This window comes from Eublepharis macularius, chromosome 11 (genome assembly GCF_028583425.1).
Source record: "Eublepharis macularius isolate TG4126 chromosome 11, MPM_Emac_v1.0, whole genome shotgun sequence".
Lineage (NCBI taxonomy): Eukaryota > Metazoa > Chordata > Lepidosauria > Squamata > Eublepharidae > Eublepharis > Eublepharis macularius.
Genome location: NC_072800.1, coordinates 56,545,633 through 56,561,852, shown reverse-complemented (window position 1 = coordinate 56,561,852; position 16,220 = coordinate 56,545,633). Strand labels below are relative to the sequence as shown.

Genomic DNA, 16,220 nt, shown 5'->3' with positions numbered 1-16,220 from the left:
TAGGATCTTACAGCAAAATTGATTAGAACTTAGGTCAGGGGCCTTTTACATTGTGACCCTACAGGATCAGCTGCCTCTGTGATCTGACAAGGCCATGTACAGACAAGATAAACATTTTACTTGAACTTGCTTTTAAAGTGTAGCTGATAAGGGTCTGACTATATTGTTTTGAGGATAGAAGCCTCCACAGGCCATACATGTCTTGCCACACTTACTCTGAAAACAGGCTGAGTGGAGGAGTCTGCCACTGAGGAGGAAGAGTCAGAGAATCCATGAAAACATTTTAATCAAAATGGGGTCCTTGAGCTGCTGATTTACAGTTTTCAGTGCGCTGTAGTTTTACTAAACAACATTACGCTTTTAAATTAAATGTATTTCTTTCTTTTTAAAATAGTTCATTACTTTCAGTTTAAGACAGCAATTTGGCTTTTAGTTTAATATAGTAATAAAATGTTTTCTATATATAAACTGCATTCCACTACAAAAAGAAATAGTGTTTTATACTATATACATTTAGTATTTCAGTAAATAAGTTGCACGGGGTGATGAAAATCATTATACCTTTCACCGTCTATCATTTCTCATATAATAAAAAAATCCATTAAAGTATAATAATTTCATTTGGCATGTAAAATAATAAATAATAAAAACCTTATTACACTAGACCATTTGGGGTAAATAACAGATACTATTCCTTGATAATAAAGAGTTTATTTCAGTTATTTTAATTAAAACAGACAGCAATAATTTAAAACCTTTCTTTACTGCAAGTAAATCTTTTTTAGTGTGAGATTTTTTTCTTCCTAGTTCAATTACCATATCAGGAATAATTGATTCTTGTAAATGAGTCAGCAGTTCTAATTTAATGTAAGAGATCTTTTGTTCAGTCATTTTGATTTGCTATTAGAAACAAATAAAAATAAACTTGTGTGACCACTGATTTTTAATTATTTAACATTTGCCTGAATTACTTGCAAAACAGGAGTAAAGCAGCTGTAATTTTTGTAAACAGGACTTACCACTAGATCCAGTGGATCTACTCTGGTGATTTTCTAAAACTGCTAAGAGTGATTTTACTTTGCTCTGCATCAGCTAAATTCCACTGGTATTTCACAATGCACTTCTCTACAGTGTGCTTCTAGCATGAAATTCATCCATTATAGAAGTAATGTGTACTTCTGTTCTTTGCTCCATGGTTCATAAATGACTCGCTTGACAGAGGAAAGTCGAAAGAGGTATTATTACTGAGAGGTAAGCTACAAAAGACAAATTACACGAAGATGTGCATGTGAAGGGAGTCGCAATGTTAGCCGGGAAGCTCAGTTTTAAAAGAGATGGGAAGGCGCTGTCAGTTTCACCTCCCCTTCTAGGAAGCAAAGAGGAAATAAATAAGCTGTCTGAGCAAGGATTTCCCTGGCTCTGTAGAGAGGGGAAATTGACAAAACCTTCTGATCTCTCTTAAAACTCAGCTTCTCTAACATTGCAACTCCCTTCACATGCGTGTCCTTGTGTAATTCATCTCTTATAACTTAGCTCTGAAGAACTCACATTGTATTTCACAGCCATAAAATTATTTACTCCACTATAGCACTAAAATTAAATACCTACTATTTACATCAGGGCTCTCCTACATGAACTGGTATAGTTTATTTTTCTCATTCTTTTGGCTTTTTCCAGTTCTTTTGGCTCATGCCAATTAACTGCTGATACTCTCCTTATGCTCCCGAATACCTTCACTGCTACTTTTAGAGCCATTATAGAGGGTACTTGTCGGTTCTACATAGCTACTGATAGAGACATTATAGACTGCCTGACAGCCACTCAGGGAACCACTTCCAGAAATATAGGTCCTAAGACCAACGGGAAAACAATTATTTATCAATCATATATTACATATACATAATCATTCTTTTAATATCGCATATCACAATATTGCAGCCAATTTTTATCTTCGTTTTACAAGTTTCAGCATATAACTTATATTACATATATCATTCAAGAATCCTCCCCAGGAGGATCAAGGGATCAAATAAATGACTTGTACTATATAAAGTCCTTGAAAAATTTAAAGTGACATAAACCTTCTTATTCATTTCTGGAGCTGGTTAGACAAGTTCATGGTTTGTTCCAAGATGAAAAGTAGAACCTTCAATGGTGCCCGGAACTAAGGCCGGCAATTTCCAATTAGTTCTTCGTCCCCACGGACTTCCTCAGGAGCAACCATTTACAACCATCCAAAGTCATTTAACAGGCACACCGTCAGTTCACCCAATGACGTGGAAAACTCCTACGTCATTTTTTTTTCTTTTCACTCAGGGAACCACAGCAGTGCTACAGCAGCTACCAATCCTGGATATTAGAGGACCAGGATTACAGCACTAGGTGTAAGGTGGCAGATGGCAGAATACACTACTTAATTGCTTGACGGAGGTTAATTGCAAAAGGCAACAGGTAATTAGCAAACTGTATAGTTTAGTACAGCCAATAATCATATAGGAACTGGGGGAAGGCAAGTTTTTATATTTTGTGTGTCCAGATAAATTTCCACCCCAAATGGCATTGGTTTCAGACAAGTATCAATGTGGTTAGTGTTGGACTAGGATGTGGGCACAGTGGGTTCAAATCTCCACTAGCCATAAAATTCACTGGGTAACCTTTGGCATCTCACCCCCTTTCAGCCCAAGCTACCTCAAAGGGTTGTTGTAAAGATAAAATGGATGAGGAAAAGAATCATTTATGCCACTCTGAGCACCTGGGGAGGGGTAAAAATGTACTGAATTCATGCTTCTTATATACATCTATGCAAAACCCCTACTTGTGATGTCTTACCTTGTGACCAAAACTGTCACAGTCAGTCCTACTAAAGCGCACTACAAAACTGCAGAAGTGGTTACCAAAACACAACAGGAGGCCAAATAGTCAGAGGCACTGATGGATGTTTAGTGATGCAGCAACATACGGTTTCTTACCTTCTGCACAATACCCCATGCACCCCTGGGTAGGTTGGAGCAAGTATACAAAGAAATCTCCACAGTTCCTCACACTGACAGGAATTCGGAAAAGGCAGCAGTCTTCTGCAGTGCTGAAGAAAAACTGCCAAGTTGCACAGGCTGTTAAGTGTTTGATCTCACCAGGCTGAGGCATGGATTCTGACTCTCCCAGAGACAACCAGATGGGAGCTTGCGTTCCACAGTGATTAATCTTTTAGCACCAAAAGCAAAAAAAAAAATCAGAAAATGACCAATGTTCATCACCCAAGGCAGGCAAAACAATATGGAAAATGAGAAACACTTTGGATATGTTCTGTGTTATAGGTCTGTGATGCACCAATCTTCAGGTATGAATGACAGCCCACTATGACCCTGATAAATATTCTGTTTTGCCAACTGCCTAGAACTTAAACAATAGGGAAGCTTGATATGTACCTGCTAGGTTATCACAAACCTGGCTGCAGAAGAGGGGAGTTGGATTAATAGTTTAACAGATCTGTAGCAGCAGCTGCCTTTGAGTTTCCAGTAATTCTATTATTAAGAGGGAGAAAAAGGAAACTTTTTCTGTGTGCATGTGTACTGTGAGCATATGTCTCTGTGAATATGCAAAAGAACATAGATATGTGGTTTCTGATGTAACATACTGGCTGCCACCTAAAATTTGAAGTGTGTTCCACACAGACCAAAATGACTCTCCATCACTGCTTGAGACTAGAAATATCCAAACAGGGTTCAGGATGCAGCAACAGGTTTTGCAGCCTTGTAAAACAGCCAGCAAGCAAAGGATGGAAGACTTGAATTTGCATGTTTGAACCGCTTCCAATCCAGATTTTTTTTAAAAGAAACTCGTCACATTTGCTGACTTTTTAAATTGCTAATTCCCCCCCCCCCCCCACACACACACCTTGAACTCATATTACATCTCAGAAGTTAAATGGAGTGCACCAATACCTCCACGCACTTGGTAGGCATTTCAGCCGGTTTATTAAAAATTACGAAGCGATACCATCCAGATGTCAATGAATGATCGCATATTAACTCCTGAATAGCTGACTGCTGAAGCCGTGATGAATCAAAATCAACACTCCGATATGGACTGTGAAGAATCTGATGGCCCCCAGGTTGGCATTCTAGAGTGGAAGAAATATTAAAAACATTAACATAAAGATGCTAAATCTATTCATAGAATCTGATTTAATTAGATTTTGAAGACTACAATACTATAACAGTGTCAGCAGTCTGAAATAAAGGACACTTTCTTTTATTAAGAATATGTCCATTGCATTCAATGTGGTCATCTGAGGATCCCAAGCTTTGGTACCTGTGAGCGCCATGGCACCAACACCTTTCCTGGTGCCCAACTTGTTTTTAGAAAATGAGTGGGGCTGGGTGGAGCTCTTGCCCAGCAAGGCTTCTGGTTGGCTGTGCAGATTAAAATAATGTTGTTTATTCTACTTCTCACTCCTCTTTCCCAGTGATTTTTTTAAAAGGCTCAAATAGATTGAGGACTCTTGCCTTGGGGAGATGGCCAGACCAAAATTTGGCAAGAGAGCTAAGAATCTTATTAGGATGGCCAACTGTCTGCCCAAATTTGTGCCTGACTGTCCAATGCCTGCAAGCAACTCAGGTTCTTAACACATAACAAACCAGCCTAGGAATGGTTACAGACCCAGGAGGAGGTGCTCAAAAGAATTTTAAAAACTTTATATTGCCGTTTGACACTTTGGAGGAATCTTTTGGAGCAGTACTAAATGTAGGGCCAAGAGCCAAAAAACGTTGTTAGTAAAGTACTGGCACCAAAGGAGGTACTAGCAGTATTGTTTGGAGTAGAATGGTTTACCAGTTTACTTTTGGACAGACAGTGTTCAATCAGATCATAATCAAACAGATCTTGATGAAGAAGCCCTTGCTAAGTACTCCTAAGAGATTATAGCACATGCTGTTGATATGCTACAATAATAATGTACTGTACAGGAAAGCAAGTTATGCCTTACAGAGAGAGCACCATAAAAACTGCACCATAAAAACATCCATTAATACGGAACAGGAGGACCTTTCTATCTCCCAAGAGCAGTCTCAAAACAATGCAATGGTACAGAGCAAGATGCTGTGCTACAAGCCGTGAAACATGCCATCTTAGAGGGATGGCCACACCATAAGGCACAAGTCTCACCAGAAGATGCTCCATATTATCAAGGGTGGGACAAACTATGCATACATCATAGAATGTTATTCAAAGAGCAATAAAAGCAGCTGTTCTCAGACAAAATATCATGGATTGAATCACTTCCAGACTATATAGTGATGACTACTAGCACAGATGGCTTTAATAGGAGATTAGCCATATTCATGATGGACAGGTCCATCAATGGCTACTAGCCAAGATGACTAAAGATGACTCCACAACCCATTAACCTCTGAGTATCAGAGCTAGGAGGGAACATCAGGGGAAGACCTTGGCCCTCCTGGGCATCTGGTGTGATGCTGGACTAGATGAACCAGTGGTCTAATGCAGCTGGGCACCTCTTATGACTCCACACCCCTAAGCAAAAAGAAGTGCTAAAAATAAATCTTGTGTGCATCTAGCACTACGTTAAAACTACTGGATCCAAACTTTCTTTTTGGTGTGTGCAAAACTTAGTGCGGGATATTCTTTGACTAGATCAGTAAAGCAATGAAGTGCTATAGGTTGAACCAGACCTTGGCCGATTCCAGACGGCCCTCCGCATCCCGAAACGTCACGCGTCGTCGCGCGTCGTCGCGCAGAAAACGTGAAATATCACGTTTTCTGCGCGACGACGTGCAACGTTTCGGGATGCGGAGGGCCGTCTGGAATCGGCCCTTGTGCGATTGTTTGTGCAATCTGCATTTACATTTCTCTCACATTTTGCTAGATCCAACCAAATTCTTCTAAGAATGAACGTACTCTTAAGTAGATTTTAATGCATAGAGACAGACAGATTGACCATGAGGAGCTAAAGAAATTTAGTATTAAACAAAGAGACAACTGGTTTAAGTAACAAATGGACAACAAAGCACACAGTAACTTAATGAGACAGTGATACTTAGCATAAACAGTGGCCAAAGCATGGTAACTGCAGACGAGTATAAGAAAGCTTACATAATATTTAACTTCTATCAAATTATCCAATAGCATTCATATCATTGTTTCTCAATGAAAGAAATGATATAAACAATTACTGCTATTTTGTATAAAGAATGTTATGATATTAAAAGTACTTTATTAATGCCAAAACAACCTATAAAATTATGGCCTTGTTCACAGTCCAGATTTTCAGAAACTGTTCTGGTGCACTGGGGATTATGACCATTATCAGTTCCTCAAACTAACCATAGCAGTATTAATCAGTAAGTCACATCTACTCTGACACTCATTAATGCATGGAATGTATATGCTCCATCCTACTCTAGTGCAAGCTCTAGGTGAACTAAAAGATGGGTTTTGTGTGTTCAGAAGTACATATCAAACTCCCCACTCATGTGAACTGGCTGATCCCAGATGACCAGCCTCAAGAGATGCCAACACCAGCTCAAACTAATGGGCCCCATGGCAGTTTAAAACACCGCTTAGCCTTGCTTTTTTAGCTGGAAGAAGGATGAAAGGTGCATGGTGCAAACTAGGACAACCCACAGAACAGCATGTTGGGATGTGTAAAGGCTTTCTTTATTCCTCTGTGTGAGATAAACCCCATTCTGTGCACAATGGAAAATAGTCAAAGGTTTTTCCTTGTATGATGTGTAAGACAGTGATCCTTGATATCATATGGTGCCCACCAAAGGGGTTCCTGCAGGTTATTTGCTTCTTTGACAAAGCATTTCTTCTCCAAAACAGAGAACCAATCCTTGCTCTCTTCCACTTCATTGGAGAAGGTGGTGCCTCTGAAGAACAACAAATCCCTTTTGAGTTTGCAAGGAGCATTTATTTAGAAACAGCACCACGTTTGTGACGGTGTGTCAGTCATTTCATGCTAGCGCTCACTCCTCGCTCTCAAAATTCTAAAAGTGCCCACAGTCTCCCCAAGATTGGGGATCCCTGGCTTTGGATCATGATTAATTTATCCAGAGGGCCACTGCATCAAAGTAGCCTTCTGCCAACAAAAGCTCATGCAACATACATCCACAGTGCCAAGTGAAAGCTAAGATGTGAGTTGTGGGGCAGGAAATCCCTGACCAAAACGTTACCTCTGTCGCAAACTTATGTCACTACAAGTCCCAGTCTATTCCCACAACCTCTGCAATACAGGAATAAATATATTGATCTCACTTCCTGATGTTGTATACATCTAGGAACCTTTGAGAACTCTAAAATGATTTATAAATGTTAAGCATCAATATAGGCCTTTACTTTGCCACAGCATTTACTGACCCCAATCACAGTAAAACAGTCATAGCCAAGGGATGCAACCTTAACCACACCTAAAACCGAGTTAAATTTAAATCTAATTCATCTGAATAGGCAGGAATAGGATCCCACTAAGCCCCTTTAAAACAACCGATGACTAACTTGCTCCCTTGGTTTCAAGGGATCAGCTGGACGTGGCTTTCTAATGTATTTTTTGCTACTTTTTGCAAGGCTACTTTTCGGTAACCAGGCAGAGCAGCAGGATAAACTCCTAACCCCCAACTTTACTGCACCTTTACAGTCCTTCCTCTTTTACCTCAGAGAATTCAGTCACGGTTCTGCACTTCATTCAAACGCATAGCGTGAGGGGGGAAATTCATTGTTACCCATTCTAATGAAATGTTTTAAGGAAAATTATTATTATTGTGTTTGTTATCAATAAGCCACTCATCCATGCCTTCTATTTTCCAACCACTAGCAACATCTAGCAGGGATAAGACCACCGAATCCCTACAAACAGAGAAAAACTACCGTATTGCATTCGACTTACAAAACGCCCCAATCTTCAGCACGCACCTTGACAGCATTTAAACTCTGTGGATGCTTCGAGGACACACAGCCCTCCCGCCTCTTACCTGGCAGGCACTGCGCTGCCTTGAGGCACAGCGCGGCCATCCAAAAGGAGAGCAAAGGCGTCGGCGGGCGAGGACGGCTCCTGGCTCCCCTTCCCCGGAGGGGTGTCCCTCCACCTGGGACTTTCCTGCCGCCCGGCTCCATCTCCAAGCGCAAACCAACTGGGGAGCGCTCCCTCCCCGCACCAGCCGTCGGCCTTTCCAAGAGCGCCTCGGGCGAAGGCGCTGTGCGGAGGGTCGCCCGCGCCGCTCTGCTGCAGAAGTTCTCGCCGCTGCAGTTTCTCAGGTCCCGGGACCGTCTCGCGCGCCCTCTCCCTGCAGGCCGGTCGCCTGGAAGGGGAAGAGGCACGAAAGCAGCAGCTGCGGCCGCGGCGCTGGGAGGGAGCAGCAACCTGAGTCGCTGCAGCCGGCCCTCTGGGCCTCTGACTCCCTCCAGGTCGGACCTGCGTGCGGCCGCATTTCTCCCCGGTGGCATAAAGCCCCTTGATCTCATAACCTTTCCACGCAGAAGAAGGGCTGCAGGTGCTGCTGGTCTCGCTCCATATTCGGAGACTTTTGCACGCTTTGCAAAAGTTCCCTGCGCAAGGGTCGAGGAGGAACCTTGTGGTTTCAGGAGCCTGCCGGCAGGATTATCCCTCTGCAAAATATCCCACAGCAGAGTAGCCATTGCTAGCCAAATGTCAGAGAACGCAGAAGGGGAGGGGGCCGAATCCCCAAACTGGAGACCAGGGAACACACGCCCCGGGGGATTATGGTGGGGGGATCAGTACGGCTCGGGCTCGGATGGCCTGCCCGGGTGATCACAGCCGAATTGGGAACAATCTAGCAACAAGAACCGCCAGAAGTTGCTGGGTTGCGCTCATTATACAAAAGTTGAAACGCAGTAATAAAATGTTACAATACTCTCTAGAGAAATTACGAAACACGACAGTTATTTTTTAAAATGGACATCTTTTCATTCCTTTAAGCTACATCTTTGAAGAATGAACTGTTACTGAAATACACAGGAGTGATGTGCGACTTTTCTGTACGTTTTAGGAGTAGTATTTTAAAGTTGAAAGTTATTACAGTTTATTCTGCCACCTTGTTTCGGCTGCCTGTGTTATTTTGGCATAACATACCTACTTTCAGAAAACAGTTGAGATATGTGAGGCTCCATGAATACAGCACTCAAGAGACAGAAAAGATCCTTCAGCCGTGTATGGGGGGCACTGAGGCAGGGGTCCTCCTGGGAATGAAAATAGAGATGTTTTGTGTACTTCTGTCACTACACAGTTGTGAACGGCCACTTATGTAAAGTTTGGCATTGTGTAAAAATGCCCCAAACTTTACTGTTGCATTTCCCTCTACCCAGATTATATGTGTTTGCATATGAGCTGAACCATATAGGTGAAATATATGGTCACTTGGAATGCCATGCTTTAAGGAGCACCAAATTCAACAGAAGCATATTTCTACATTTTTCTATATTTAACACCCACATTCCTCTGTTTTAACATGGCACTAAATCCAGCATTGCAACCTGCCCCCTTAGGCCTATGGCAGCCTGGCAACAAACTGCACATTGCCGTGGCTCAGTTTACACATTACAGTACACAGAACACTACTGTCAGATGCAAATCTGATTAAGAGGTTGCAGTGTCCACCTTGGTCGTTTGTGGATTATCAGAGGCAGGGATGTCAAGTCCTGAGGCTGAGAATGATACTATGGTTTATATCTTGCTTACATCAAGATTAGATTACTGCAATGAACTCTACACAGGGCTGCCCTTGAAAAGGGTTTGGAAACTTCACTTGGTGCAGCATGCTGCAGCCAGTATGTGACAACCAACCAGGGGACTCCTCCAAATATAACCCAAAAGCCAAAGGCACTGCCTATCGGAGGGAACAGATTGTTTATGCACAAATTAACACAATTATGAAGCAAAGTGCTCAGAGTGCAATTCTCTATGAACAATTCAATCAATGCATTCAATAATTTTCATAAACAATATTTAGAAGAGATCAAATGATCATACACCACTGGTCAAACTCAAGTAAGTATATAGTCCTTGAAAAGTATAATCCAATATTTCTTCCTCTTTCTTTTCAGATGTAAGGGAATGTTTCCGTTGTCGGGTATCCACAACAAGGCAGTGTGTTCCCCTTCTTGGCAAAATGTACACACAGTTCAATAAAGGTTATAACTCAACCTCAATTCAAGCTGAGTGTGGGATATGCAAACTGGGCAGAGCCTAACAGGAGTGAGCCAGGGGGGCATCCAGTATTGTATCACATAGATCACATAAGTAGAACTACTTATGTAATCTATGTGATACAATGCCCAAGTTCAAAATTGTATATTGGAAGTACAATAAGACCTTTGAATACCCGTGTACAGGAACATAGATCCAGAATAAAAAATAAAATACTGGACGCCCCCCTGGTCTCCCACTTTTTAGAAGACCACTCAGGGAGCAGCACGTTTAAATTTTCAGTTCTGACAGTTATCAAACCAAATGAAGGTATGAATCCCCACCAAAAGTTGCTTCAGAGGGAATCAGAATGGATATATACGATGAATGCATTAATACCAAATAGTTTGAACAGCAGCATTGATTTCTCTTGTTTTTTATGATTTTTGGATCTCCATATATGCATGGTGTTTTCAATGAATTGCTGTATAGTTGCATGTTGTAAGTTCTGTTGCTTTAAGATAATTGAATGTTATTGTATAAAATGTGATGATGTAAGACATGATGCATGGTAATGTCCGTTGAAAACTACACCCACTGGAAACTGACCGATATGGTTTTGGTAGTAAGTAGGTTGGGTGAGATTCTCTTATGGTAGATTGTTCATTGTGAGATTCTCTAAGAATACATTGTCTTATATGAATATTATTTTTTCTAGCGATTGTCGTGGAAATATTAAGCCTTTGAAAAAGTGATTACCATGAAATGGGATTATAATGGCTCACGCTGATTAGGCTCCACCCAGTTTGCATATCCCACACTCAGCTTGAATTGAGGTTGAGTTATAAGCTTTATTGAACTGTTTGTACACGTTGCCAAGAAGGGGAACACACTGCCTTGTTGTGGATACCTGACAATGGAAACATTCCCTTACATCTGAAAAGAAAGAGCAAGAAATACTGGATTATAAACTTTTCAAGGACTATATACTTACTTGAGTTTGACCCGTGGTGTATGATCGTTTGATCTCTTCTAAATATTGTTTATGAAAATTATTGAATGTATTGATTGAATTGTTCATAGAGAATTGCACTCTGAGCACTTTGCTTCATAATTGTGTTAATTTGTGCATAAACAGTCTGTTCCCTCTGATAGGCGGCCAGTATGTGGACTGGAGTACGTTGTATGAAATATATTGCTCTAGTCCTGGCCTATCTGCACTGGCTCTCAGTCTGTTCTGAGACACAATTCACAGTGCTGGTGTTTATAGCCCTGTAGGGTTTGGGACCAGCAGACCGGAAGGGCCATCTGTTCCCTTATGAATCTATCTGACCACTGCAGTCATCTTCCAAGGCCCTGCTTTGGGTGCTGCCACCCTCTAAGATTAGACATGAGGCAATCTGGGAGAAGGCCTTCTTAGTTGTGCCACTGAAACTTTCCCCCCAGGTGATTTGTCTGTCCCCTTTTGTTGCCATCTTCCACAAGCCAGTGAAGACTTTTTTGCTTCATTTGGCATGACCTCAGTGATCCCTCCTTCCTACCCAAAGCTTTAATTATTTTTACATTTCATGTGTATTTTAGCTCTGATTTTAATTGTTTTAATGATGCGTTTTTGTTGGCTTTAATGGTTTTTTTAAAGACGCGATTATTATGTTTTTAATGTGTTAGTGGCCTCAGTGGCTGTCATAAGGGCAGAAAGGTGGGGCGTAATGTGTAAATAAATAAATAAATAAATAAATCTTCAGCTGATGGTTAAGTTCAAGCCACCCTTCCCCTGCCTCAGTCTGCTTCCCCATATGCAGACTTCCTGGCCTGCTTTTTTCCTGCATGGTCACTGATCCATGGGCCACCCAGTAGAGTTCTACTTTGCTGCGAATGGAGGTGTCATCCACTAGCTGATTAGAGAAAGCAGCACATCTCCCATTGTGCCACCCCCATTTGCTATCATAAAAAGAAACCTCTAACCTGGGAGCCATTTGATGCATAATAGCTATATTGCTGTAACTTTGGGGAATACATTTTATTGCTCCAGTGGCCCATATGCAGTAAGGAAAGAACTGCCCAGATCCTCATATAATGTAAGTAGATTAACAGACAATTATTCAAAATCTCCAACATTTTAGTGCAAAAATTAAACAGATGTATTGCTTAAATAAACACATTTAAAATATGTGTTATATGAAGAATCTAAAACAACCCAAACAGTTTTGTACAAATATTGTCTGACAGAAACTGGAGAAGAAAAAAGTGAGCCAATATGTAGCCAAGAATGGTAAAAAACTAGGGAATGGTCTTTTCAAAGTCTTTTTCTTCCAAAATGGCACTTTAAAGGATATAGCACAAAAAATGCTGGGAAAAGATGTCATATGTGTACCGTAGGCGGAATACAATTATTTATTGTTCTTGGACTGAGTTGAGCTTGAACTTGGACTTCCGAGTATAGACAGCATTTTTTTTGGCTAAGTGCAGACACATTGCTGTTTTGGAATAAGTCATCAGTAAGCATGGAAACAATATGTTCCTTTTCTTCTTTAACTAACCTCCTTGACTTTCGTTTATATATTTAGGATTTCTAATGATTAAGAAGCATTATTCTGAAACAAACATTCAAGAACAGAATGGATTTCTCATGCACCTTTCTTTGCATACGAATGTAACATTTAGCACATTTTTGTATCCTATGTTTATTGTAATAAAATATTCCATAGTGGTTTTATATTCTGGATTGTGGGAAAGATTAAGCAGCATACTGGCTACTATTGCCTATGCATGTTTATTCAGAAGTAAGTCCCTTAATGTTTGATAGTGCTTACCCCGGTTATGTATGCACAGAATTGCAGCTTTAGAGAACAATCCTAGATGTCTACTTAGAATCCTACCCAAGAGTATTCCGTGGGGCTTACTAAGAAGAGCCCTGCTGGATAGACTAGCAGTCCGTCTGGACCAGGATCCTGTCTCACACAGTGGCCAACCAGTTACTCTTAGAAGAGCACTGCTAGATTCCTAAAACTTGGTGTGTTAGTAAAGGATTAAGGATTTATTCATATGCACCTTGAAGAAGTGAGGCCTGATTCATTGCAGGTTATGTTGGGATAAACTTTGTTAGTCTTTAAAGTGCCACTTGATTTCTGTTTCAATTTGCTGCAACAGATTAACATGGAAATTCTCTTTGGAATTGTAATCATGGAAGGGATTTCATGATTTAGCTGCATGGAATCAAAACCCATCAACCTCATGAAAAAGTCATATGCATCTGAAGAAGTGAGATCTGACTCACAAAAGGTTATACTGGAAATTTCATTAGTCTTTAAAGTGCCACTTGATCTGTTACATTTTAAAGGATTTAGGATCAGACTTACAGTTGTTGCATGGAGTGGGACAACCGCGGCATAATTCCAGTATTGCTACAGCACCACAAGCTCTGCTTATTGAAAGTAGTTGTGTTTCTAGGATTCCCCCTCCCCCTGAAAATTGCGTTTTTGAAGCTTCTACCATTTGTCATTGTGTTTTTTTATAATCCTTCCTCTGTTCACTCTGTTTGATTCATCAGTAAAAAAAAATGTCCTGAAGAAAAAAAGATTGTGTTATTCACACACATTACGGGTTCAGGATCAGCATCACTGCTATACATAAAGAACCATCTCCAGTACTGTAGTGAGTAAAGAAACACATGCATATGAGGATCACATCAGAGCATCTACAGGGAACAAGCTCTTCAGGATAAGGGAAGGCATGTCTGATCTGTCATGCATAAACAGCAAGTTCTGTTTTCAGCAGTGTTCATTTTCCCGAGCATGGAGTAGACTATATACTATGATTCAAGCTGTATTTGGCATATACAACATCAGGACCATGTAGAAGCAGCATCTCACCCAGGATGATATGGGGAGGTGGGAGTGAACTAGTGCAAGAGGTCACACAAAAATCAATGTTAGAATGATCCTGGGTCCCCACTGGGTATACCAGGGGCAGGAAAAGAGGCAATTGGGGCAGCAGGAGATACATTTTGAGCCCTAAACTGAGTATTAAAAGACTCCATAGCATTACCAAAAATTTGGTGTTTTTTTTTTTAAATTTAGAGGCCCCTCATAATCTAAGGCTCTATACTTAGTTCCTGCCTCAATCCAGCTTTGTTTACACAAGTGTCAGACTGCAGGAGGAGGAAGTTACTGTCCAAAGGCACCCTTGACGAGCTGGGGGCAACATGAAAGATGAAGCAAAATGAGGCTGGGGATACTTTTGACAATGAAGATGTCAGATTTATTTACATTATTTAGTCTTTCTTGCTGAGATTCAAGGTGGATTGCACAGCGTAACTCAATATGATCAACAGCTGGGACATTCAATGAACAATACAATATGGAAAGGATGGCAGAGGGTAGAAAAGAAGCAGAAATCCGGTAGCATTGAAAACAATGCTGAGACAAAACATAACCAAATCGACATGGCATATTAAACAAATGCAGGACTATCCAGTATCCAGTACTTATAGCAACAGACAGTTTACAGTAGTATAGTCTACAATCTCAATCCCTTTACCAACACATCTTTCCAAAACATTTCCTTACAGCACAGTCCTCTTACCTGTGTAAAAAAGCCCTCCTAAATAATCTAGTTTTGCATAGTTTGAGGAAAGCCAACAGAGTGGGAGCTTTTCTAACCTCTTCAGGCAGGCCATTCCATAAGGTGTATACATGCAGCTATTGATTTAGCCCAACTGCAAGGTGGCACCTGCAGAAAGGCCTGTTAAGATGAGCAAAGGTGCAGTGCTGGGGCACAGGAAAAGAGGCAGTCCTATAGATATGAGGGACAAAGGCTGTGAAGGGCTTTGTATGTGATAGCCAAAACCTTGAATTGAGCTTGATAACTAATGGGAAGCCAGCAGAATGACTGAAGAATGGGAATAATATAAATGTCTTGTCTAACTCCAGATAATATTTGAGCTGTGACATTCTGCACCAACTGGAGTCTCTGAACTGACTTCAAGGGAAGACCTATGTAAAGAACTTTACAGTAGTCTAGTCTCAATGTTACGATGGCATGGATCCAGGTAGCCAGATTGGCTGTATCAAGGTAGGAGGCCATCTTCTGTGCTAAACTCAGTTTAGAGAAGACATTTTTTGGAGCTGCATTAACCTGCTTCTCTAGTAGCAGTGCTGGATCCTATATAATTCCCAGGCTCTTAACTGAGCCTGCAAGGGTCACCTGAACCCCATTGAAAGTGGAGAGCACAATGTCCTTCGGTATCTGTCTTCTCAGCCAGCATCACTTCAGTTTCAATTTGCTCACTTTCAGCCATTTGACCATAGCTGTCATGCAGCAGTTTAAGGCCTCTACTGTATCACCAAGGGATTTCGATAGCAAGCTTTAAAGCTGGGTTTCATCTGCATATTGATGAAATCCAGTTCCAAACTATGCATGATTTCTCCTAAAGACTTTACATAGAGGTTGAAAACCATGAGGGATGAAATTGCATCCTTTGGAGCTCTGCAAGATAGTTCCCACATTGAAGTCTCCCATAGACTCCCTTTGAGTCTGTTCCACAAGGAACGATTTAAACCAGTCCAAGGCATATTCCCTAATACCTACTTCTGCTTCCAAATGCCTCAACAGGATGGCAAGATCTACTGTATGAAAGACTGCAGGTAGATTCAGGAGGAGCAAAGCCTTTGTCTACATTCAGAGGGAGGTTATCCATAAAGCCACCAGAGCCATCTCAGTCCTATTGCCTAGCCTGAAACCAGATTGAAAAGTGTTCACAGCACCAGTGTTACCCAAGAATACCTAGAGTTGGTCTGTTACTGCTCTCTCACTTTACTTTGAAACGGCAAATTAGAAACTGTGCAATAATTTGCCACATCATTTTTGTCTAGGGATTTTTTTTAAAGTAGTGGGTGGATCCCTGCCTCTGAGTAGCTGAGTGAAGATACCTTGAATTAATGACTGATTGATGATAGACGTCAAGAGCTCATTTAGGTGGCCTTACAGGATTTTAGCAGCCAAAATGGGCAAAGATTCAATGCATAAGCCTTCACAGATAGCAGGATCCTGTCAATGTCCA

At 41.1% G+C, this 16,220-nt stretch overlaps 1 protein-coding gene across 1 annotated transcript in view; it reads right to left on the bottom strand.

Moving 5' to 3' along the window:
* VWDE (von Willebrand factor D and EGF domains) overlaps nucleotides 1-8,652 on the bottom strand; it is a 60,320-nt gene extending 51,668 nt beyond the window's left edge. Inside the window, 3 exon segments of the mRNA XM_054990942.1 lie at nucleotides 2,970-3,201; nucleotides 3,942-4,120; nucleotides 7,989-8,652. Coding sequence (XP_054846917.1) covers nucleotides 2,970-3,201; nucleotides 3,942-4,120; nucleotides 7,989-8,652 — 1,075 coding nt within the window.
* Between the last annotated feature and the right edge of the window lie 7,568 nt (nucleotides 8,653-16,220).